Source organism: Mobula birostris, chromosome 2 (genome assembly GCF_030028105.1).
Source record: "Mobula birostris isolate sMobBir1 chromosome 2, sMobBir1.hap1, whole genome shotgun sequence".
Taxonomy (NCBI): domain Eukaryota; kingdom Metazoa; phylum Chordata; class Chondrichthyes; order Myliobatiformes; family Myliobatidae; genus Mobula; species Mobula birostris.
In genome coordinates, this window is record NC_092371.1 from 203,230,232 (window position 1) to 203,255,721 (window position 25,490).

Below are 25,490 nucleotides of genomic sequence, written 5' to 3' on the forward strand. Positions count from 1 at the left end.
GTTAATTTGGCTCCCTCATATGGTTGGGCTGGATAATTCCTCAAAGAAGTTTGCTGGCGGTAATATTATCAGTACTATTCTTCCCCCCCCCCCCCACCTTCCCACACACTCCTCAAGGATGATAAAGGCACTTCCTTAACCTCTTTATAAAAAAAATTGCCACACAATCAGATTGTTGACACGTGCGCAGAATTTCCTGTAGGATCATCTTTGGAAAGTTACACCTGCAGGTATGCTAATTTCTTCATTTTTGCTGGTATCCATTCGTTCACAGATGTTTCACTAACATTTTAACATATACTGAAATTTAAATGTAGGGATAAACAAAACATTAAACTCATATGCAGGGCATGCTTTTGAGTGGTGGGAAGACCAAAGGGTGTTGAATTATTTGTCTGTCACTTCAGTTAAAGGTCCCTGGTCTGGAATTGTATCCCTATATAATTGTATCAGCTTTTAATCTGCCAGGGTTGAAGGTCTTATAGGTCATCACTTTTTTCTCCCTTAGGCAGTTGCTGTATCACCCTTATGCCAAGGTCTTTATGACCAAGGTATCAGAGTTGCAAATTCCTTATCTCAGTCCACTCTTTCCTGCTTGTTTGGCTGACAATGGCTTTCCAACTGGTGCCATTCCTGTGTGGATGTGCAAGTGGGTAGTTTAAAGAAGTGTGATATATGTCAATAATCCATTCACCATTGAATCCATTGAGATGGGTGGAACATTTCTATATTTACCTTACTGTAGAGTGAGCCATTCAGCCAATTGAATTTGCGCCAACTTTCAGAGCTCTCATATCAGTCCTGTTTCCCACTTAACTACCTGCATCTATTCTGTCTCCCATGCCCACCAACTCCCCTGTGATTCTCCCGCTGTTCACCTGGATTAGGGAGAACTTACAGAGTTTATCAATCTTACAGGGTATCGTTGGGATTTGGGAGCGCCTGAGCAAAGCCCATGTCGTCATGGTAAGAATGTACAAATTTCCTGAAGACAGTACCTGAGGTCAAGTTTTAACATGCATTTCTAGTCTGGGCATTCTGCCACTTGGAGTGGTCCTCATACAGAGTTCTTTTGTTGCTAGAGCACTTGCTGTCCTTCTCATTTTCTCTATGTGGCTGTGAATGAGAGTTACTTACAGGTAAACTATGTTTGCACCTGAGGCCAATGGCAAATATTCCAAATAATATTTAGCTCTTTATTTACACTCTGATGAGCAAAATAGTGGAGTCTGGCCTATCTCATGGTTGTAGTCGATTAGTGGAAAGCATTTGATTACCTTGACAGGTAAAGCTGTCACTAGCAAAGCCCTCTCGTTAAACTGCGTTTGCCAGGTTGGTGTTGTGATTGAAGCTGACAAGTGCATCAAGGAAAGTGCAGTTGTGGTGACAAAGTTACAGCTTACTGAATGAAAATAGGCCATCAGGCACATAAAGGCTGGAAAAGCAGCAGGCCTGAATAACATCCATTCTAAACAGATAAAAAGTATTCAACAGGGAAGCAGCTGGTAGAACTAACTATACAGCTTCTTTGTGCAAACAATACTCCCTTTTTTTTTGCATTCAGGTGGATTAGCTGATCAATTGTGGAGATGATTAAAAGGATGCCAAAACTCTTCCCTGTGGTGCACTGTTCTTTTGTAGATGCCAGTGGCTAGGCTTTTTTACTTTAGTAGGGGAGCAACAGTTTTGATCAGCTCATGGACTGCATGATCTGCTGATACTCCATGCCAAGAAAAGTCTTTGTTGACTACCTGGGTGGATCATGCTGAGAAATTGATGAAAGTGCCAAAACAAAATGGTGGAGGAATTTGGGTCAGTAGTTAGCATCTGTAGAGAAGAATAAATAGTTGAAATTTTGGGCTGAGGACAAGAAAGAAGGTGGAAAGAAGCTAGAATATGAAGCAGAGGAGGGAAAGGAGTACAGGCTGACAGGTGATGTGTGAAACCAGGTATGGGGGAAGGTACATTTAATGTCAGAGAAATGTATACAATATACATCCTAAAATGCTTTTTATTTGCTACCGTCCACGAAAACAGAGGAGTGCCCCCAAAGAATGAATGACAGTTAAATGTTAGACCCCAAAGATCCTCCCCAGCTCCCTTCCCTCCCTCGCATAAGCAGCAGCAAGCAACAATCTCCCTTCCCCCCACCCCACCAGCAAAAAAAATACATCGGCACCCACCACCGAGCACTCAAGCGTGAGCAAAGCAACAGCAAAGACACAGACTTGCAGTACTCCAAAGACTACTTGTTCAGCCGGTATTTGATGTACCACAGGCTCTCTCTCTCCCTAATAAGGGAGAAAGAGGTGCCTCCGTTTCACAGTGGGAGGGGAGACATAACAAACAACTCGCTGGTTTACGATGTTAAAAGTCCATTGAGTCGCTTTTTCTGAGCTCTGTGCTCAAAGATCCCGGGTCTCTGGGCACCCAGCCTTAGATCTTCCATCTCCCATGATACTCCGATCTGCCTGGACACCGACCTTCGATCTGCCCATCTCCAGAGCCATGAGATCTCGGACCTCAGAAGTTGAGCTGAGCTCCTAGGCCAAGCCCTTGGCGTGCCAAATAACAACCAGTCGTGAAACCCCAAGAGCGGGTCCCATTCCTGCAAAGAACCGTAGTCAGTGTGTAACTCCAGGTCAGGGTCTTCAAAAGAACCCTGAAAGAGAAAATTAGAGATATTAAAGTTGGAAATAGAGCTGTTTCTGAAGATGCAAGCAAAGGAGACGCTGTTGGGTGCCGTTAATCCTCCTAAACTGCTCCTCCTTTCAAAACTTATTGGAGCTTTTTCCATTCAGGTAATCAGTATCTAAGCCTTCTGCTGCTTCTTCACAGCAGGAAGACACTCATTTAAAGATTTTTCAGTTGAGGGGTAATAGAAATTTGGAATAGAACCAATCACTTCAACAGTGAGGATGTTTAAGCTGCAAGTATCATTCACACTGTTCAGTACAAAAGATAATCATGTGTGTCTTCTGGGCAACCAAGCTGACAGGCAGCCACATTTAGAATAAAACCATAAGATTAACAGCTTTCCCAATTGCAACTGTCTTTGCTACATTGAACACCACCTTGCATTTTATTAGCTGTGGGCAAGCATTACCAAAGTATCCTTCAAAGGATGTTGATATATATTTCTATTTTTGATCTATATTGGTATCTGAACAGATGGAGAGGGATCAGAAGATGCAGATGATAAGGTATTTGATTGCAAACACGTATTAGACTGATTTAGATTCGATGTGGAAATAATTTCTGTATTTTTCTCCTTGAAGGAGGAAATAGCCATTATCAAATATCATATTATTCCATCGCTGCAATTCATCAACCAACCGCCAACAGCAAAAGATATACAATTGGTGGTTATCATAGTAAATATCCCTAAATAAGTTACCCAAAGTTAAGAACTTATGATTTTGTTTGTCAGATATGTTTCAATAAATGGTATTTGGCACTAGCATGTTTAAAAATGCTCAAGCAAAAGCAAAGAAAAATGTAAACAAAACGCATTGATCTTCATATGGAAGGAAATTTAAAAAGGAATTCCATGTCAGGACCAGAACTTACTTTATTTCCAAATAGAAGTAATTGTTTGGAAACAGCACACATAAAAGTTGCTGGTGAACACAGCAGGCCAGGCGGCATCTCTAGGAAGAGGTACAGTCGACGTTTTGGGCCGAGACCCTTTGTCAGCTGTTAGTCCTGACGAAGGGTCTCGGCCCGAAACGTCGACTATACCCCTTCCTAGAGATGCTGCCTGGCCTGCTGTGTTCACCAGCAACTTTTATGTGTGTTGCTTGAAATTCCAGCATCTGAAGATTTCCTTGTGTTTGCGTTTTTAATCGTTTGGAAAGTTAGTTTAGGTTGTACTAACATAAAAAGAAGTCGATTTTATTGTTGTATGCATTAGTCCAATGAAAAGCTTGCTTGCTGCATCATTACAGGCACGTAGTTCCAGACAGCATACAGAAAATAAATTACACCAGATAGTCGGGGGTGGGGGGGGAGCTGTACCCATTGTGAGCAGACTGGAAGAGTCACTTTAACACTACATGGATGAGAAAGCATGTTTTCATTATGTCCCCACCTTGCTTGTTTGGCTTACTGTTGCTTAGATGGTCCTTCTGATGACTTCCTTAAGACTTATCACAGGGGAGCTCATTTGGTGCTCAAGACCTGAGAGGAAAGTTAGAATGGGCACAATGGTAGTCGTAGATTATTCATGGTATTTGACAGCATCATTACCCCATTATCAGCAATTGTACATCTTTATAGTACCTTTAACCTAGAAAATACCTCTGAGTGCTTCGTGGATGGGTAATCAGCTGAATGTTGACGTGGAGTGAAAGGAGAAAACATCAAGAGGGAATGGTAAAATGCAAACACGAGGAAATCTGCAGATGCTGGAAATTCAAGCCACACACACCAAAGTTGCTGGTGAACGCAGCAGGCCAGGCAGCATCCCTAGGAAGAGGTACAGTCGATGTTTCGGGCCGAGACCCTTCGTCAGGACCAACTGAAGGAAGAGCTAGTAAAGATTTGAAAGTGGGAGGGGGAGGGGGAGATCCAAAATGATAGGAGAAGACAGGAGGGGGAGGGATGGAGCCAAGAGCTGGACAAGTGATTGGCAAAAGGGATATGAGAGGATCATGGGACAGGAGGCCCAGGGAGAAAGAAAGGGGGGGGGTAGCCCAGAGGATGGGCAAGGGATGGGCAAGTCAGAGGGACAGAGGGAGAAAAAGGAGAGAGAGAAAAAGAACGTGTGTATATAAATAAATAAATAACGGATGGGGTACGAGGGGGAGGTGGGGCATTAGCGGAAGTTAGAGAAGTCGATGTTCATGCCATCAGGTTGGAGGCTACCCAGACGGAATATAAGGTGTTGTTCCTCCAATGTGAGTGTGGCTTCAACTTTACAGTAGAGGAGGCGGTGGATAGACATATCAGAATGGGAATGGGATGTGGAATTAAAATGTGCGGCCATAAAAGTTTGGGTGGAGGAAATATTTTGATTCGAGTCATAAGGTATGAGAGTGAGTGACTGAAAGTGTTGTCAGTAAGGGTAGATAAATGTTTATAAGTTATTATTGGAGAAATGATGAGTTTTAGACTGGGTAGTTAGAGATGATGAAGAGCAAACTATATCAGGGTTTGAACAGCAGAATGTGAATTTTAAATCGAAAGACTTTTGAGATCTGGGGTTAATATATGCTGGTGAACACAGGAAGCTGGATGTGCACGGTAATATGTGCATTTGGACACCCTCAAGTTTCTAGAGATAAAAGATGTCAGAGTTGGTCAGGGGAGTTAGAACCATCAAATCTGAAGTTATGAGTAGATTGAAACAAGAGTTATTTTTGGCATTGAATTGAGATGTATACTAAGTGGTCAGTGCTACAGAGTTTTATCATACAGTGTGTATAATGGAGAGGTGTGAGGACAAAGTTAACGTTCAAAGTAAACTTATCAAAGTACACTGTAAACAACACTGAGATTTATTTTCTTGCTGGCATACTCAATAAATTAAATAATTGTAATGGAATCAATGAAAAAGTGCACCCAGCAGGATAGACACGCAGTGTACAAACGACAACACACCGTGCAAATACAAAAGAAAAAAAGAGATACTAATAATAAATAAGCAAATGAGTTCATAGATTGTAGACAGTTCAGTGAGGAGGCAAGTGAAGTTGTCCCCCAGTTCAGGAGCCTGATGGTTGAGGAGTAATAACTGTTCCTGAACTTGGTGCTGTGAGTCGTGATGGTACTTTTTGCTGATGGCAGCAGTGAGAAAAGAGCATGGCCTGGCTGGTAGGGATCACTGATGATAGATGTTGCTTTCCTGTGACTATGCTCTGTGTAGATGTGCCCAATGGTAGGGAGAGCTTTGCTGGTGATAGATTGGGATGTATCCACTAATTTTTGTACGATTTTCTGTGGAAGGGCATTGGTGTTTCCGTAACAGGCTCTGATGCAGCCAGTCAGTATACTCTCTACCATACATCTATAGAAGTTTGTCACAGTTTTAGCTGTCATGCTGAATCTTTGCAAACTTCTGAGGAAGTAGAAGCGATGTTGTGCTTTCTTCATAATTCCAGGAGAAGTCCACTGAAATGTTAATACCGTGAATTTCAATTTTTTGACCCTGTCCACCTCTGATCCTCCAATGAGGAATGGCTCTTGGACCTCTGGTTTCCTCCTCCTGAAGTCCATAATCAGTTCCTTGGTCTTGCTGACACTGAGTAAGAGATTGGTTGTTTTGTGGCACCACTCAGCCAGATTTTCAATCTCCCTCTTGTATACTGATTCACCACTACCTTTTGATTTGGCAAGGACAGTGGTGTCGTCAGCAAATTTAAATGTGACATTGGACTTGTGCTTCGCCACACAGTCATAAGTGTAAAGCAAGTAGAGCAGGGGACTAAGTACACAGCCTTGTGTACGCCTGTGTTGAAGGAGATTATGGAGGAGATGCTGTTGTCAATCCAACTGACTGGGGTCTGCAAGTGAAGAAGTCAAGGATCCACTTGCAGAAGAAGGTATTGAGGGCTATGTCTTGAAGCATATTGTGTAGTTTTGAGGGAATGATAAGATTGAATACTGAGCTGTAGTCAATAAAGAGCATCCTGATGAATGCATCTTTGTTGTACAAGTTTTTTAGAGTTGAAGAGAACATTAGTCCATGAGATGTAGGAGCAAACTTAGGCCATTTGACCTACTGAGTGTGCTCTGCCATTTCTTCTCAGTGAAATAGCATCTGGTATGGACCTGTGGTGCTGGTAGGCAAATTTGAGCAAATCCAAGTTGCCTCTCAGGCAGTAGTTGATATGTTTCATCACCAACCTCTCAAAGCACTTCATCACTGTGGATGTACGTGCTACTGGACGATAGTCTTTGAGACACATTCTTCAATAGTATAATTGAAGCTGCTTGAAGCAAGTGTGTAACTCAGACTGTCGTAGCAAGAGGTTAATGATCTCAGTGAACTCTCCAGACAGTTGATCTGCACAGGTCTTTAGTACTCGGCCAGGTACCCCATTTAGGCTGAATGCTTACCGTGGGTTCACCCTTCTGAAGGATGTTCTCACTTTGGTATCGGGGACTGAAACCACAGGGCCATCTGGGGCTATGGGAGTTTGTGATGGTTACTGCATGTGTTGACAGTCAAAGCAAGCACAGAAGGCAATCTCATCTGGAAGTGGAGCCCTGTTGTCACCTATTGCGCTCGATTTCACTTTGTAAGAGGTGATACCATTCAAGAGAGTCAAATTATATTAACGTAAAATGGCAGTTCAATTCAGCCTGAGGCATTTACTGGAATTAGAGATTAACTTAATGCTAGAGAAACAGTTGAGGATGAAATGAGCTAAGTATTATTGCTTTGGTCTGCTCAGCATTGATGCTTATTGAGAGAGTGCTTGGTTCAAACTGTACCATCTTATTGTCTTTTTTTTCGTAGAGTGCAATGGGAAAAATGCAATCATTTATTATAATTTATCACAGATGGCAAAAGACTGCCAGCAATTTTCAGATTAGGGTTCAATGGTAGCATTTCTTCTCCATTTTTCTTTGATTTCCAGTTAGATGCTCTGAAATTCCAAAGGAAAACTTAGCCTGGTATGTCTTTCAACTATGCACTTAAGAGCCAGCCTTCAGCACTGCCTCTGGTGAAAATAAAGGTAGTGGGCATTAATATTACTAGTAATATGTTGTTTCAATTTACTGTCACTAACTTGAGCATTCCAATATATTACAGATGCATGCTTTTCTGATCATTTTTGGGCTTCAAAGTTTTTTCCATAATGTGGTCGTGGAAAGACTGACAGTAATCAAAAAAATATTTGTGTAACCATGAAGGAAATCTGAATTGCTTTGTTACTACGTGACCTAAAGGAGAGGGGCGATATTTTTCAGATTGTTTGATTGTGTATTTCTTAAAAATTATAAATGTGTGGTAACGAGTTGATCAACAAACTTGACCTCTGAATTATTAACATCGTATGCTTTGGCATTCAGAGTTATTGTAGGATCCCTTGAGGAAAGAGCTCTAATATTTACCTTGCTTTGTTGTTCTTGTTGCTTTATTGCCAGTAAAATAAAATCAATGTTGCTGTAGTTATTATCGTTTTTTAAATTCTTCAGTTGGCTTACACTTCCCCTATTGTGGTAGCAATCTTCACACAGCTGTGCAATTTGGGCAGCTTTAAGCTTCGAATCTAAGTTTGCTTTCCAATTTAGAGTTGCATTGTAGTTCTACTGGATGATTGGAAGAATGTCTGCTTTCTTTGAACTTCATGCACTTTTGATATGTGCTACCTGTAGACTGCGGATTATCAGATGTGACTTGAAAACCTTTAACAAAAGTTAACTATTCAGCACAGCTTTTCCAAGCATAGATACTGATTGCATACTTTTGTGATAGGTGTAAATTTTGCTTTACTCTGCTTCCACCATGGAGGAAGAACCCCAGGAAGAATTCTTCTATTGCAGTGGGGCTGCAACTCAGCTACTAAAACTGGGATCCGTTGATTGTTGGCCAAAGGATGAATCAAATACGTCCTCCAAGGTGTTGTTCCTGATTATTCCAGGTAAGGAATCTAATGTATAGGGATTTTAAAAACAAAAAAAAATCAAGGCAGTTTTCAAATGCTGAATATGCCCGAACAAAATAGAAGCAATAGGTCCAGATGTTTTGCAAAGGTGCTTTTCAGATTAGACATAAGTTTAATTATTTCCAGATAATACAGCTGTAACTTAATGGTATGAAAGATGTAGAATGGACAACATAAGTAAGGAAATTTCTGTTCCATATAAATGTGTGCTTAGTTCTGGTGACACAGATAATTCAGAAGTGAAGTACTTCAGAAATGAGAATACCTGACAACAGAATTTAGTTTCTTTGTGGTTTAGTAATTAAAATGGATATGTTGCATTCATTACCCATTTTCCTGGACAGTAGTTATCAAGTTTGTATTTAATTTGATTCTTAGTGTCTTGCATTTCACTCATTTTAGCTAATTTATATCTATTTGAATTGAAATTGTTTTGCATATTCCTAATCCAGTGAAAATTGTCAATGTGGAAAGTTAGTAATGGCCACGGTGTTGCTCTCTTTGGTTGCTGGTTTCATGAATTTACAGACATATGTGAAATGCAAAAAAAAAATTAATTCAAAGATAACATTGTGTTTATAAAAAAGTCTAGGCTTCTTTATTCTGGAGGGAAAAAGGCTGAGAGATGAACTCCAGTAAGTCTTCAAATTTGGTCAATTTGAGCCGGATACTTCACATGAGCAGGTTCAAAACTTGTAGTCATAAATGTATTACTGTCACCATCAAATCCAGAAGAGAATTCTGGAGCCGGTTCCTCCCCATTTATGTGTTGAAAGTGTGGAATTTGCTTTTACAGGGGGTAAATGAGGCAAAGGTTATAGATTACTTTAAGCTTGATATGAATGTGAAAGAAAAATTACATTTTGGCAATGTAAGACAAATGTTAGAGGAGCTCATTTGAAACATAAACACAGGCAGAGCCTTGTTACACCAGATGTATCATAAATTCCAAATAATACATTACCTGACATGGCTGTTGTGGTTTTCAGTTTGATTAGCTGAAAATCTGCAATTGCTGAACTCCACATCCTTTCATAAATCTAGAAAATTAACAATTATAATTCTATAAATCTAGAAAATTAACAACTATAATTCACACTTATTCTTGTTCTAGTAAGCTCAACTTGCTGAAACCATGTACTGAGTTCCTGTAATATTTTGTGTGTGAGACTACTATAGATGTGTTGGTAAAGGGCCACCTTATTACATTTGCCATGCAGATAGTACTAATGAGTTATCTGACATTCACTAGTTATCACTTGGTTCAAATGAAGTGCCTCTCAAGCCTTAATACTTCCTTGTGCAATTGGATCCTCAATTTTCTTACCCAGACCCAGTTCAGCTCGGCAATAACATCTCCACAATCTCCGTCAGCAGAGGTGCACCACCAGTCTGTGCGCTTAGCCCCCTGCTCTTCGCATTTTATATTACGAGTGTGAGGCTAAGTTCAGCTCCAATGCCATACTTAAATTTGCTGAAAATATTACTGTCGTTGGCGAAATCAAAGGTGGTGATGAATCACCATATAGGAGGGCGATTTAAAAGTCTGGCTGAGGGGTACCACAACACCACCCTTTCTCTGAATGTCAGCAAGACCAAGGAGCTGTTTAATGGCTTCAGAAAAAGGAAACAAGAGGCCCATGAACCACTCCTCATCAGAAGATCAGAGGTGGAGAGGGTCAGCAACTTTAAATTCCTTTGTGTTATCATTTCACGGGATCTATCCCGGGCATAGCATGAAAGTGCCATTGCAAAGAAAGCACAGTAGCCTCTCTACTTCCTGAGGAGTTTGCGAAGATTTGGCATGACATCTAAAACTTTGACAAACCTCTATAGATGTGTGCTGGAGAATATATTGACTGGTTGTATCATGGCCTGGTATGGAAACACCAATGCAATTGAATGGAAAAATCCTCCAAAACGTAGTGGATATGGTGCAGTCCTTCATGGGTGAAGCCCTCCCCTCCATTGAGTACATCTACATAAAGTGCTGTGCAGGAAAGCAGCATCCATCATCAAGGACCTCCACCATCCAGTCCATGCTGTCTTCTTACTGCTCTCACCAGGAAGAAGGTGCAGGAGCCTCAGGACCCACAACACCAGGTTCAGGAACTGTTATTATCCCACAGCCATCAGGCTCTTGAACCAGAGGAGATAACTTCACTCACACCATCACTGAACTGCTCTCACAACCTATGGACTCACTTTCAAGGCTGTTCACCTCATGCTCCGGACATTAATTCTTTTTTTTTGTATTTTCACAGTTTGTTGTCTTTTGCATATTAGTTTGTCTTTAATGTGGTCGTTCATTGATTCTATTGTGTTCCTTGGATATACTGTGCATGCCTGCAGAAAAAATGAATCTAAGTATTGTATACGGTGACATGTATGTACTTTGATGATAAATTTCTTGGTACTTTAATTACACAAATTCCAGGAGAACACTTGTTCATTTTTATATATTCATATAGATTCTCATAAGTCTGGAATGGTTGTTGTCTATTCTGGAACTGATGCTGCCCTGTAGTTTGGGATTGGATCAAGCCATGCTTTGACTTTTTGAGAATGGAATGAGCATACTGTGGCTAGATTGTGGATGCTGGGCATGATATTTACTGAACATGCAGCTGAATTCCTGGGCTCTGTTCCAGAAATTCCATCCAAATGTAACAGTCCAGTCAGCTGAAAGGGAACTATGTGTCTTCAAAAGCTCAATCTTGGAGAAGTTCTTAACCCAAATGGTTTAAAGAGCTTGAGTCATTAAGTTCCCTCTGAGACATAAGCTGCTTCCCTCACGAATAATGTGCCTGTCCACAAGAGAAGATCAATCAGACCAAAAACTCCAGAGTGCTGTCAATTGTTCTTAGATTATTGTAATGGGTTAAAAAGAAAATTAAATGTTTTTAATATGAGTTGGAAACTGAATCCAGAAAAATGATGGAATAGCAGAAAGCTTGCCTGTTTTGAAGGTCAAGCATTGGCTTTAACCTAATATTCTAGCACACCCCACATTACACTTTAAAGTGTTAATATCTCAAATGATTTATTCTTAACTGTAAGCATTACAATGGACCTCTGTATAACTCCATCTAAACTCCCAGTTGTTCAATGATTATACGATTAATTTTTTTGGAAAATAATGGAAACAGTTGCAATTGTGGTAATTAAGTGATTTTTATTTAGTAATAACTTCCAGAATGTAAGCAGTTCTTTGTTGATAGCATATACTGTAGAAGTACGAAGCAGAGTTTTATTTTCAAAATGTTGAGTTTGGGATCCAAAGTGCAGTTTAGTCTAAAATGAGCAATGATTATTACAACTAATTAGAAAATGCATTCAGCTCATTCTTATGACAACCTATTTGCCAATTGTGTAACTTCATAATTTTGTAACCAATACAAGAATTTCATACAGCTTCTGGAAAGTTGAAATGAGCATCAAATATATGTTTTACATTTTGTGTAGAGGTACAGAAGATGAGAAATCACTGTTCATCTGCCATAATTCAGTTCATGAATGTAATTTACAACATTCATGATCTGATTTTAACTAGAGCTGTAAGAAATTTAACTTTGGCTGTGATTTTTTAAATGTTTTCCAGTAACACATTTTTCAATCTCACTTTTGTTTGGGCTAGCTATGATGTATTACTTCACTGGGAGTCATTTTGAATCATAATGATGGCCAAAACTATGCAGCTTTGTAGTTCCACTTGGATGAAGATATGAACTAAAATACTGGCATTTCTACAACTTTAATTTTAACTAAACTTTGTCCTGTGGGATACAAAATTCCTTTAAAACATGATAATGCTGGAATTGTCCTTGTATTTAAAAACATAATTGCATAACTTCCATTTGTGAAGACATAGAAAAGTGCTTGACGGGGACTTGCTTTAATAAATTGAATTTTCACCTTCAGACTGGGATTGAAATATAAATGTATATGCTGGTAAAGTCTGTAGGACCTGCCAGAGTACAGTTCAATTTATGGTCAAAAGGTTCTGTGACAATGAGAGATGTTTTAGGAAGGATGCCAATCAAGTACATTGGCTCTATATGTTCCATTAATTCAGTTAATTTGCTGCTCCACTGAATATACAGGGAATGGAGGACCATAGATCATATACAAGCAGAAGGAATTAGTATAATTTGGCATTATGCTTGGCGCAGACATCGTGAGCCAAAGACTCCTACTCTGTACTATTCAATGTTTTATGTTTTGTCTGGCCTAGACATATCCCCATTTCCAAATAAAAATCATTGTTTTGCTTGATCACCAATTTGGAAAGATTCTTGTCATATAATGTACTGACCTTATGGTGCTGCAGAAGCGTTCCAACTTAATGGTTTACTTCCATCTACACAACCATGTAACCAGGGAATATCAACAACGACCTAGCATTCTTCCAGCATATATGACTCTTCCTGGTCTGCCAGACGCGTCCAGGTGTCAATTTTAATTGATCAGTTTTCCGCTATCCCAGCCTGTTTAAAATCATTGACGATTTTGAACAGGGTGGGACAGCAGAAATCTGATTGGTTAATCCTCAACCAATCAGGAGGGACGGACAACTGGAGTTGAGTGTATCTACCCCCGGACTAGACATACCTCGGCATCATCCCTGATGAAGATGGCAGAGATTGTCATCAAAACTTTGGTTAAAATCGACAACTGGACCCTGCGGGAAGCCTGAGAAGAGTTTATATGCAATATCAATTAATTTTCCTTCTGGATTATTGAGGAATGATCTAGAAGGTGGCTAGTAAATGGCACCTTTATGGCTGTGATCTCCATGAAAACATTCAAATCTTAAGGATTGAATATATTATATTTTATGTACTTATAGGTAGTGTGTTAACTTATTCTGTTGATAACTTTTAACTTTAGCTGTTTTCTGCAGGCAGATTTGCTAAATTAATCTTGCTGTCAATTAGAATAATCTTTATTGGTAAAGCTTCTAGGTTGGCACGGTTCTGAATTTCATAATGTTCATGAGTCCAAAAAAGGTAAAAATAATCAAATTTCAGAATCAGGGTCAGATTTATTATATAACCATCTAACATATAACCCTAACAATTACAGCAGGGAAACAGGCCATCTCGGCACTTCTAGTCCGTGCCGAACTCCTACTCTCACCTAGTCCCACCAACCTGCACTTGATCCATAACCCTCCATTCCTTTCCTGTCCATATATCTATCCAGTTTAACTTTAAACGACAACACTGAACCTGCCTCAACCACTTCTGCTGGAAGCTCGTTCCACACAGCCACCACTCTCTGAGTAAAGAAGTTCCTCCTCATGTTACCCCTAAACTTTTGCCCTTTAACTCTCAACTCATGTCCTCTTGTTTGAATCTCCCCCACTCTCAATGGAAAAAGCCTATCCACGTCAACTCTATCAATCCCCCTCATAATTTTCAAACACCTCTATCAAGTACCCTCTCAGCCTTCTATGCTCGAAAGAATAGAGACCTAACTTGTTCAACCTTTCTCTGTAACTTAGGAGACGAAACCCAGGCAACATTTTAGTAAACCTCCTCTGTACTCTCTCAATTTTATTGACATCTTTCCTATAATTCGGTGACCAGAACTGTACACAATACTCCAAATTTGGCCTTACCAATGCCTTATACAATTTCAACATTACATCCCAACTCCTATACTCAATGCTCTGATTAATAAAGGCTAGCATAGCAAAAGCTTTCTTCACCACCATGTCCACATGAGATTCCACCTTCAAGGAACTATGCACCATTATTCCTAGATCCCTCTGTTCTACAGCATTCTTCAATGCCCTACCATTTACCATGTATGCCCTATTTTGGTTAGTCCTACCAAAATGTAGCAGCTCACATTTTTCAGCATTAAACTCCATCTGCCATCTTTCAGCCGACTCTTCTAACTGGCCTAAATCTCTCTGCAAGCTTTGAAAACCTACTTCATTATCCACAACGCCACCTACCTTAGTATCATCTGTATACTTACTAATCTAATTTACCACCCCATCATCCAGATCATTAATATATATGACAAACAACATTGGACCCAGTACAGATCCCTGAGGTACACCGCTACACACCGTCCTCCAATCTGACACACAGTTATCCACCACTACTCTCTGGCGTCTCCTATCCAGCCACTGCTGAATCCATTTTACTACTTCAATATTAATTCCTAACGATTGAACCTTCCTAACTAACCTTCTGTGTGGAACCTTGTCATAGGCCTTACTGAAGTCCATATAGACAACATCCACCGCTTTACCCTCATCAACTTTCCTAGTAATCTCATTAAAAAATTCAATAAGATTTGTCAAACATGACCTTCCACACACAAATCCATGTTGACTGTTCCTAATCAGACCCTGACTATTCAGATAATTATATATACCATCTCTAAGAATACTTTCCATCAATTTATCCACTACTGACGTCAAACTCACAGGCCGATAATTGCTAGGTTTACTCTTAGAACCCTTTTTAAACAATGGAACCACGTGAGCAATACACCAATCCTCCGGCACCATCCCTGTTTCTAATGACATTTGAAATATTTCTGTCAGAGCCCCTGCTATTTCCACACTAACTTCCCTCGAGGTTCTAGGGAATATCGTGTCCGGACCCGGAGACTTATCCACTTCTATATTCCTTAAAAGCGCCAGTACTTCCTCTTCTTTAATCGTCATACTTTCCATAACTACCCTTCTTGTTTCCTTTACCTTACACAATTCAATATCCTTCTCCTTAGTGAATACCGAAGAAAAGAAATTGTTCAAAATCTCCCCCATCTCTTTTGACTCCGCACATAGCTATCCACTCTGATTCTCTAAGGGACCAATTTTATCCCTCACTATCCTTTTGCTATTAATATAACTGTGGAAACCCTTTGGATTTATTTTCACCTTACTTGCTAAAACTGCCTCGTATCTTCTTTTAGCTTTTCTAATTTCTTTCTTCAGATTCTTTTTACATCCTTTATATTCCTCGAGGACCTCATTAACTCCAAGCTGCCTATATTTATTGTAGATATCTCTCTTTTTCCGAACCAAGTTTCCTATATCCCTTGAAAACCATGGCTCTCTCAAACTTTTAACCTTTCCTTTCAACCTAACAGGAACATAAAGATCCTGTACCCTCAAAATTTCACCTTTAAATGACCGCCATTTCTCTATTACATCCTTCCCATAAAACAAATTGTCCCAATCCACTCCTTCTAAATCCTTTCACATCTCCTCAAAGTTAGCCTTTCTCCAATCAAAAATCTCAACCTTGGGTCCAGTCATATCCTTCTCCATAATTATATTGAAACTAATGGTATTGTGATCACTGGACCCGAAGTGCTCCCCAACACATACCTCCATCACCTGCCCCATCTCATTCCCTAACAGGAGATCCAACACTTCCCCTTCTCGAGTTGGTACCTCTATGTATTGCTGCAAAAAACTATCTTGCACACATTTGACAAACTCCAAACCATCCTGCCTTTTTACAGATTGGGCTTCCCAGTATGTGTGGAAAATTAAAATCTCCCACAATCATAACCTTGTGCGTACTACAAATATCTGCTATCTCCTTACAAATTTGCTCCTCCAGTTCTCGGTCCTCATTAGGTGGTCTATAATACACCCCTATAAGCGTCACTACACCTTTCCCATTCCCCAATTCCACCCAAATAGCCTCCCTGGACGAGTCCACTAATCTATCCTGCCAGAGGACCGCTGTTATATTTTCTCTGACAAGCAATGCAACACCTCCCCCTCTTGCTCTTCCTATTCTGTCACACCTGAAGCAACGAAATCCTGGAATATTTAGTTGCCAATCACACCCCTCCTGCAACCACGTTCACTAATAGCTACAATATCATATTTCCAGGTACCAATCCATGCGGTAAGCTCACCCACCTTTCTTACAATGCTCCTAGCATTAAAATAGGTGCATTTAAGAAACTCCACCTCTTACTCTCTTTTTATCCTTAATGGAGCAAACAACTTGGTTATCTTTTTCTTCCTTGTCCCCTACGTCTTTGGTCTGAGTGCTCCTGATCTCTGTCCCCTGCCTATCCTCCCTCACACACTGTCTACTAGCTTTCTCTATTTGTGAACTAACCTCCTCTCTCCTAGTCTCTTTAATTTGATTCCCACCCCCCCCCCCCAACCATTCTAGTTTAAAGTCACCTCAGTAGCCCTCGCAAATCTCCCCGCCAGGATATTGGTCCCTCTAGGATTCAAGTGTAACCCGTCCTTTTTGAACAGGTCACACCTGCACCAAAAGAGGTCCAATGATCCAAAAACTTGAATCCCTGCCCTCTGCTCCAATCCCTCAGCCACGCATTTATCCTCCACCTCATTGCATTCCTACTCTCACTGTTGCGTAGCACAGGCAGTAATCCCGAGATTACTACCTTTGCGGTCCTTTTTCTCAACTCCCTATATTCTCCTTTCAGGACCTCTCCCCTTTTCCTACCTATATCATTGGTACCTATATGTACCACGACCTCTGGCTCCTCTCCCTCCCACTTCAGGATACCTTGGACGCGATCAGAAACATCCTGGACCCTGGCACCAGGGAGGCAAACTACCATCTGGATCTCCGGACTGCGTCCACAGAATCGCCTATCTGACCCCCTTACTATCGAGTCCTCTATTACTACTGCCCTCCTCTTCCTTTCCCTACCCTTCTGAGCTACAGGGCCGTACCATGTGCCGGAGGCACGGCCACTGTTGCTTCCCCCAGGTAAGCTGTTCCCCCGCCCCCCCCCCCAACAGTACTCAAACAGGAGTACCTATTGTCAAGGGGCACAGCCATTGGGGTACTCCCTATTACCTGACACCCCCCCCCCCCCAAGCCATGACCCACTTGTCTGCCTCCCATGGCCCCGGTGTGACCACCTGCCTGTAACTCCTCTCTATCAACTCCTCACTCTCCCTGACCAGACGAAGGTCATTGAGCTGCAGCTCCAGTTCATTTACGCGGTCTCTTAGGAGCTACATCTCGACATCATTGACATATATTGATTATATTTGACATATGATGTAAAATTTGTTGTTTTGCAGCAGCATCGCAGTGCACAGATATAAAATTCTACAAGTGACCTTCAAGCATCCTTAACCTCCTCTCTGATGGTAGTAATGAGAGGTCATGTCTTAGATGGTGAGGCTCTTTGATGATGGATGCCTCCTCCTTGAAACAGCACCTCTGGAAGATGTTCTGGATGGTGAGGAGCATGGTCCCCATGATGGAGCTGGCTGGGTCTGTAACCTCCCAACAGGCCCCTGTTATTCTGTGCATTGGAGGCTTCATACCAGGCTGTGATGCAACCAGGCAGAATGCTCTCCACTGTACATCTATAGAAATTTGTAAGATCTTTGGTGACATAGTAAATCTCTTCAAATACCTAATGAAGTTAGCCTGTCCTTAGTGATTGCATCAATATGTTGAGCCCAGAATATATCCTCTGAGATGTTGACACTCGGGAGCTTGAAGCTGCTCACCCTTTCCATCTTTCCACCACTGATCCCTCAAAGAAGAGTGGTATACAGTTCTGCTCAAATGTATTAGGCACATTATTTATATATATGTATGTTATGCATGTATGTATGTTGCGTGTGTGTGTGGTTGTGTGTGCATTGTGCCTAAGACTTCTCATAGTACTGTAGTAATTTTACTGCATGTATTGTGCTGTATTGCTGCCACAATAAAAACAAATTAGTGACATATGTGAGTGACTCTAATATGCATCTATATTGTGGACTGAAAATGGGAAGGGGACTAGGAAAGGGGAAAATTGGTTGGGAAAAGGGAAGGGAGAGGAGAGGGAGTGGGAAGCACCGCAGTGACCAATTGTTTGAAATCAAATGACCTTGCCTGGTGTCTCAGGACGGGGTGGGTCTACATCCACACCACCCCCCCCCACCCCAGCACTCCTCTGTCACCTGTCCTAAACCCATCCCGTGGCGCTGCGCCCTCGCTATTCCCAATATCCTTGCCTCTCACCAGATTTACAAACTCACTCTCTGCTCCACGTTGACAAATACAGTAGTCGCTCTAGCTATATCTATGAGCCCAAAAATATTTGCACTGTACTGTACGTTCTCCCAACTTTCCTGTTCTGAAAGCAACTATCAATTTTTTGGTCTTACTGGTTGTTGTTGCGACACCATGCAACCAGCAGATATTTCTCACTTCAGTACGCCTCCTTGTAACCATGTGAGACTCGGCCAACTATGGTGGGATCATTGGTGAATTTATAAATGACATTTGAGCTGTGCCTGGTTACACAGTTATGAAAGTAGGGAGTGTAGAGCAATGGGCTAAGCATGAATCCATGAGGCACAACTGGATTAGTTATCAGTGAGGAGGATGTGTTATTACTGATCTGCCATGCCTGCTTTGAAAGGGAGGACACAACTATAGCTGTGAAGATCCCTGCTGCACCTGATGACCCTGTCATCTCTGTCTCAGAGGCCGATGTTAGTCTGTCTTTAAAGAGGGTGAACCCTGGCAAGGTGAAAGGTCCCGATGGAGTACCTCGTAAGGCTCTGAAAACCTGTGCCAACCAACCGGCGGGAGTATTCAAGGACATTTTCAAACTCTCACTGCAACAGGCAGAAGTTCCCACTTGCTTCAAAAAGGTAACAATTATACCAGTGCCTAAGAATAATAATATGGGCTGTCTTAATGACTATCGCCCAGTAGCACTCACATCTATAGTAATGAAATGCTTTGAGAGGTTGGTCATGACTAGACTGAACTCCTGCCTCAGCAAGGACCTGGACCCATTGCGATTTGCCTATCACCACAATAGGTCAATGGCAGACACAATCTCAATGGCTCTTCGCACAGCTTTAGACCACCTGGACAACATGAACACCTACGTCAGGATACTGTTCATCGGCTATATCTCAGCATTTAATACCATCATTCCCACAATCCTGATTGAGCAGTTGCAGAACCTGGGCTTCTGTACCTCCTTCTGCAATTAGATTCTTGACTTCCTAATCAGAAGGCCACAGTCTGTGCAGATTGGTGACAATGTATCCTCTTTGCTGACGATCAACACTGGTGCACCTCAGGAGTGTGTGCTTAGCCCACTGCTCTACTCTCTATATTCACATGACTGTGTGCCTAGGCATAGCTCAAATAACATCTATAAATTTGCTGACGATACAACCATTGTTGGTAGAATCTTAGATGGTGATGAGAGGGCGTATGGGAGTGATGTATGCCAACTAATGGAGTGTTGCCACAGCAACAGCCTGGCACTCAACATCAGTAAGACAACAGAGCTGATTGTGGACTTCAGGAAGGGTATGATGAAGGAACACATACCAATCCTCTTAGAGGGATCAGAAGTGGAGAGAGTGAGCAGTTTCAAGTTCCTGGATGTCAAGATCTCTGAGGATCTAATGTGGTCCCGACATATCAATGCAGTTATAAAGAAGGCAAGACAATGGCTATACTTCATTAGGAGTTTGAAGAGATTTGGCATATCAACAAATACACTCAAAAACTTCTATAGATGTACCATGGAGAGCATTCTGACAGGGTACATCACTGTCTGGTATGGGGCGGGGGGGTGGGAGGGCTACTGCACAGGACCAAAAGAAGCTGCAGAGGGTTGTAAATCTCGTCAGCTCAATCTTGGGTACTAGCTTACGAAGTACCCAGGACATCTTCAGGAAGTGGTGTCTCAGAAAGGCAGCGTCCATTACTAAGGACCTCCAGCACCCAGGGCATGCCCTTTTCTCACTGTTACCACCAGGTAGGAGATACAGAAGTCTGAAGGCACACACTCAGCGATTCAGGAACAGCTTCTTCCCCTCTGCCATTTGATTCCTAAATGGACATTGAACCCTTGGACACTACCTCACTTTTTAAATATACAGTATTTCTGTTTTTTGCATATTTTTTAATCTATTCAATATATCTATACTGTAATTGATTTATATTATTTGTTTTATTATTTTTTTCACTTGTATTATGTATTGCATTGAACTGCTGCTGCTAAGTTAAATTTCACCTCACATGCTGGTGATATTAAACCTGATTCTGACTGTGGCCTCCTGATGAGGAAGACAAGGATTCAGTTGCAGAGTGAAATACATAGGCCCAGTTTTTGAAGCATGTTGATTAGTACTAAGGAGATGATGGTGTTCAATACCAAGCTGTAATCGATAAATAGCAGCCTGATGTATGTATTGCAGTTGTCCACATAGTGCGAGGCTGACTGGAGAGCCAGTGGGATTGTGTCTGATGTAGACCTGTTCTGGTGGTAGAATATGGAATTAGAAATAGATCTACTATGTGTACTTTGTTGGCCATCAAATTATTCTTTGCAAGCCTGGTTACTTGTTGAGTAATATGGTCCAGCCACCCAATTTCAGCAACACACTGGTGCACTGCACCACTTAGTGAAATGTTTCAGTAAGACATAAATTGATGTACTGAACACCAAGAAGAGAGGCAAAGAAGGAAGAAGTACTTTGTTTGCATAGTGAAGCAGATTCTTATCCTTAGCAAGAGCATTCTGGTGTCTAAAAGTAGATTTAAAGATATCTAATTTGATATATGGATGTTTTCTTCCATAGGCATGGCATCAAACCATTTATTGATGTTCAAAAGAAAATGGAAAAGCAGGTTTTTGATTTTATAATCCAACATTATACACATTTGGTGGTGCCTTAGTGATCCACAAATGTATGCCAACTTTTCTTTTTGATTTGAGTAACTGGGATCGTACTCCTCCATACAAGTGACCACCAATTTTGGTATTCAGGCCTTTTCCTAAGAAACACTCATTGACTGTTTTTAATGGGATTGACCTTTTTTTTTGAAATGCCAAATTTCAATTTTTCACGTTTTCTTATTTAGGGGATTTTATTACCAGTCTCATGGATTGTTGACTTTATAATCATATCTCCAACCATTGCCTAAAGATATGTTACATAACTTGCTTATTTTTTTCCTGTTACTTTTCAGTATTAAGTTGATGTGGCTGATTTTGTAATGTAGTTTTTGATACAACTGATTCAGATCTGCCTCCACCTGTGCCCCCTCCCCACTCAGTTTTTATTAGAATGCCCTTAGGCGAGCAAAGTAAGGAATATCTGGGAGTTATTACTTGTGATAATTGCCAAATTAAAGGTAGATTTTTTATTGATCCCAAAGGAAATTACAGTGTCATAGTAGCATTACAGGTGCACAGATGAACAAATTATACATTATTAGAAGAGAAGAAAGAATAAAAAGTAAGTTACCTCGAACAGTCTAACAGGAGGGAGTCATCACTTCCCTGACTATAGGTTGACTCATTATGGAGCCTAATGGCCAAGGTAAGAATGACCTCATATAGCGCTCCTTGGAGCAGCACAGTTGTCTTGGTTTACTACTAAAAATGCTCCTCTGTTCAGCCAAGTTGGCATGCAGAGGGTGAGAAACCTTGTCCAGAATTTCCAGGATTTTCTGCGGGGTCCTTTGTTCCACCGTAGTCTCCAGTGTGTCCAATTTGAGTCATACAACAGAGTCGGCCTTACACCCATGTTGTTGCCATTGTCCCAGCACACCACTGTGTAGAAGATCGTACTGGTGACAGCAGACTGGTAAAACATGTGAGGGAGAGCCTTCCGTATACCAGAGGGCCTCAGTCTCCTCAGGAAGTAGAGGTGACTCTGGCCCTTCTTGTACACAACCTCTGTGTTGGTGCTCCACTGAAAACCGTCATCCAGGTTCATCCCCAGGTACTTGTAGGTCCTCACCCCATCCACGTCCTCACCATCAATAGTAACAGGGATGATGTTTGCGGATGATGGGGCCTTGTGGGAAAGAGGCAAAACGTGGAGCATATAATCAGGAAACTACAAGGAGCAATTGATGAAGTGGTGGAGTGGGGTTATGATTAGGGATGTAGATTTTCAGTAGAAAAAACTCAAACTGTATTTTTCACCAGGAAAAGAATTGAGATAGGGAAGAAGTTAAGGATGTATGAGATTGAATTAGAAAGGGTTGGATCATTTAAATTTCTGGGAGTTATATTTGATTCACGATTAACATGGCCGACCATATCACAGAAGTTGAAGAGAAGTGTAAAAAAGTAATAAATGAGATGTTTGCCTGGTAGGGAATGGGGAGCAAGTTGTTCAGCATGGAAGAGAATGTATGTGGCTTTACTAAGATCTGTGTTGGACTATGGAAATATAGCATATGGATCAGCAGCTAGGTCTCTTATAACGAAACTGGATGTGATTCAGGCTCAGGCTTTGAGAGTGTGTAGTGGGGCTTTTAAAACATCATCAGTATCAACCCTACAGGTAGAAGTGGGAGTAATGCCTTTGGAACTAAGAAGGATGCAATTGATGGCAAACTACTGGGTTAATTTGCAGGGGCACAGTGATTCTCACCCTGCAAAAGGAGTGTTGCAGGAGTGCTGGGAAAATGGGAGGTTTCAGAGGGATAACTTTAGTCGGGTAGGGAATGATATTGCTAAAGAATGTGGAGTGTTTGATCTAAGGATAAGTCCTTCAGTAGTTTGTCCAGTTGCAGCTCCATGGAAGATTGTATGGCCTGACCGAGGTAAAAAGGAAAGGAAAATATAAAACTGATTTGGTAAGTGCATTTAACTGTCATGTGATGGAAAAATATAGTGATCACACTCAGATTTATATGGATGGTGCTAAGGAACCTGAAACAGGAGTGACAGGGTTTAGGGTGGCTATACTAGCAAAAGAAATTGGAATCAGCAAAAAAACATCTGATAAGTTAGGGGTGTTTGCAATGGAGATGCTGGCAGTGTTGGTTGCGTTGCGATGGGTGGAGAAAGCTAGACAATTCAAAGTGTTGATATGCTCAGATTCATCCTCAGTTCTAGCAAGTTTGAGGTCTTTTCACTCAAACAGTTGGCAAGATGTACTTTATGAAGTCCTTCAGTCAGTCACAAGAATTGCAAATCAGGGAGGTCAGGTAAGATTTCTATGGGTTCCAGCACATGTAGGGGTGAAGGGGAATGAGAGGGTGGATTAGTTGGCAGAGAGGGTGGCTGAGTTGGCAAAGAGGGTGTTAAAGAAAATATAGAAATGCGCATTAGTATCAGTAAAGCAGAGGTTAAGTGTGTAATCTGGGAAAAAAATCAACCAAATGTGGAAAATGATGACCCCTCCCCCCCCCCGTTAGACTGAGGTAACTTATTTTTTTTATTCTTTCTTTCTTCTCTTCTTATATTCGTACAACCCTGAGATTCTTTTTTCCTGCGGTCGTACGTAACGAATCTATAGGACATTAACTATCAATGAACAAAAACTGTGCAAATGTTAATATAAATAATAATAAATAAAAAGAACAATGAAATAACAAGATAAAGAGTCCTTAAAGTGAGATCACTGGTTGTGGGAACACCAGAAATGGAATGAGTATAGTTATCCCCTTTTCAAGAGCCTGATGGTTGAAGGGTAGTAACTGTTCTTGAAGCTGGTGGTGCAAGTCCTGAGACTCTTGTATCTTCTACCTGATAGCAGTAGTGAGAAAAGAACATGGCCTGGGTGGGGAGGATCTTTGATGATGGATGCTGCGTTTCTATGGCAATGTTTCATGTAGAAGTGCTCAATGGTTGGGAGGGCTTTACCTGAGATGTACTGGGCCGAACCACTACCTTTTCTGCTCAAAGGCATTGGTGTTCCCATACCAGGCCGAAATGTAGCCAGTCAGTACACTTACCTATGGAAGTTTGTTAATGTTTTTGATTACATGCCAAATCTCTGCAGACTCCTGAGGCACTCTTGTGCTCTATTTGCAATTACATTTATATGATGTGTCCAGGACAGGTCCTCTGAGTTAGTGACACCCAGGAATTTAAAGTTACTAACCCTCTCTGCCTCTGAGTTCTGGCTCATGGATTTCTTATTTCCCTATCCTCAAGTCTGCAATCAGATCCTTGGTCTTGTTGACATTGAGTGAGAGGTTGTTGTTATGACACCAAGTTTTCAATCTCCCTCCTGTGTGCTGATGCACCACCACCTTTGATATGGCCCACAACAGTAGTGTCATCAGCAAGCTTGTATATGGTGTTGGAGCTATACTTAGCCATACAATCATTGTGCAAAGCGAGTAGAGCAGGGGGCTATGCATACATCCCTGTGGTGCACCTGTGCTGATGGAGATTGTGGAGAAGATGTTTTTGCCAATCCGAACTGTCTGGGGTCTGCAAGTGAGGAAATCCAGGTTCCAATTGCACAGCAGGGTATTGAGGTGTTGTATATTTAATATTTTGGTAATATTTGAGTAATATTGTAAATATGTTATTTAATTAATCTTTTTTTGTTTAGATTATTCATGATAGGTTATATGCAAAAGAACGTGAATGGCAATAGTTACCATGTCATAAGTACGTGTCTTGCTAAAGCAACGACGAAACTAAGACATGTATCCCTATCTCTGGGTTTTTATTTTCAATTAGTTTTATGTTTGGGAATTCCAAAACGTAACAGCAGCAAAAAGGAAGTTTTAAATGAACCTGAGATGACTATCTGCCTGTTGAAGTGCAGTAAGATAATTGAGTTGGAAAAAAAACACAGCAAGCTTTCTTTGCAAGAGGAGGGAAACAGTCAAGTTTTAAAAAAAAATGAAGCACATATTTTTTTCTTCGCAAGGGGACAGAGACATTGTTTTTTTTTAAAAAAGGGAAGAAAACAGACACATTCACAGGTTCATAAACTGCGAGTTCAGGGTGATAATAATCATTATTAAGAAAAATAGCAGAGATGGCTAGCTACATCAGAAAATTAGATGCATTTGATTACACAACAGATAACTAGATATGGTATATGGAGCAAATCGAGCAGTATTTTGAAGCAAGTGAAGTAGCCAGTGCAAAGTGTGTGCCAGT

General features: G+C 41.1%; 1 protein-coding gene across 6 annotated transcripts in view; it reads left to right on the forward strand.

The window, feature by feature from the left end:
- The window catches only part of ldah (lipid droplet associated hydrolase), a 326,412-nt gene that overhangs the window by 12,288 nt on the left and 288,634 nt on the right, over positions 1–25,490 (forward strand). For 3 of the 6 annotated variants that reach the window (XM_072251329.1, XM_072251330.1, XM_072251331.1), the window contains exon 2: positions 8,426–8,591. In XM_072251329.1, coding sequence (XP_072107430.1) covers positions 8,456–8,591 — 136 coding nt within the window. In that variant the 5' untranslated portion in view covers positions 8,426–8,455. Of the gene's footprint in view, positions 1–942; positions 967–7,660; positions 7,683–8,425; positions 8,592–25,490 lie in introns of those variants that run through there. The other 3 variants (XM_072251333.1, XM_072251334.1, XM_072251335.1) reach the window with 3 other exon arrangements.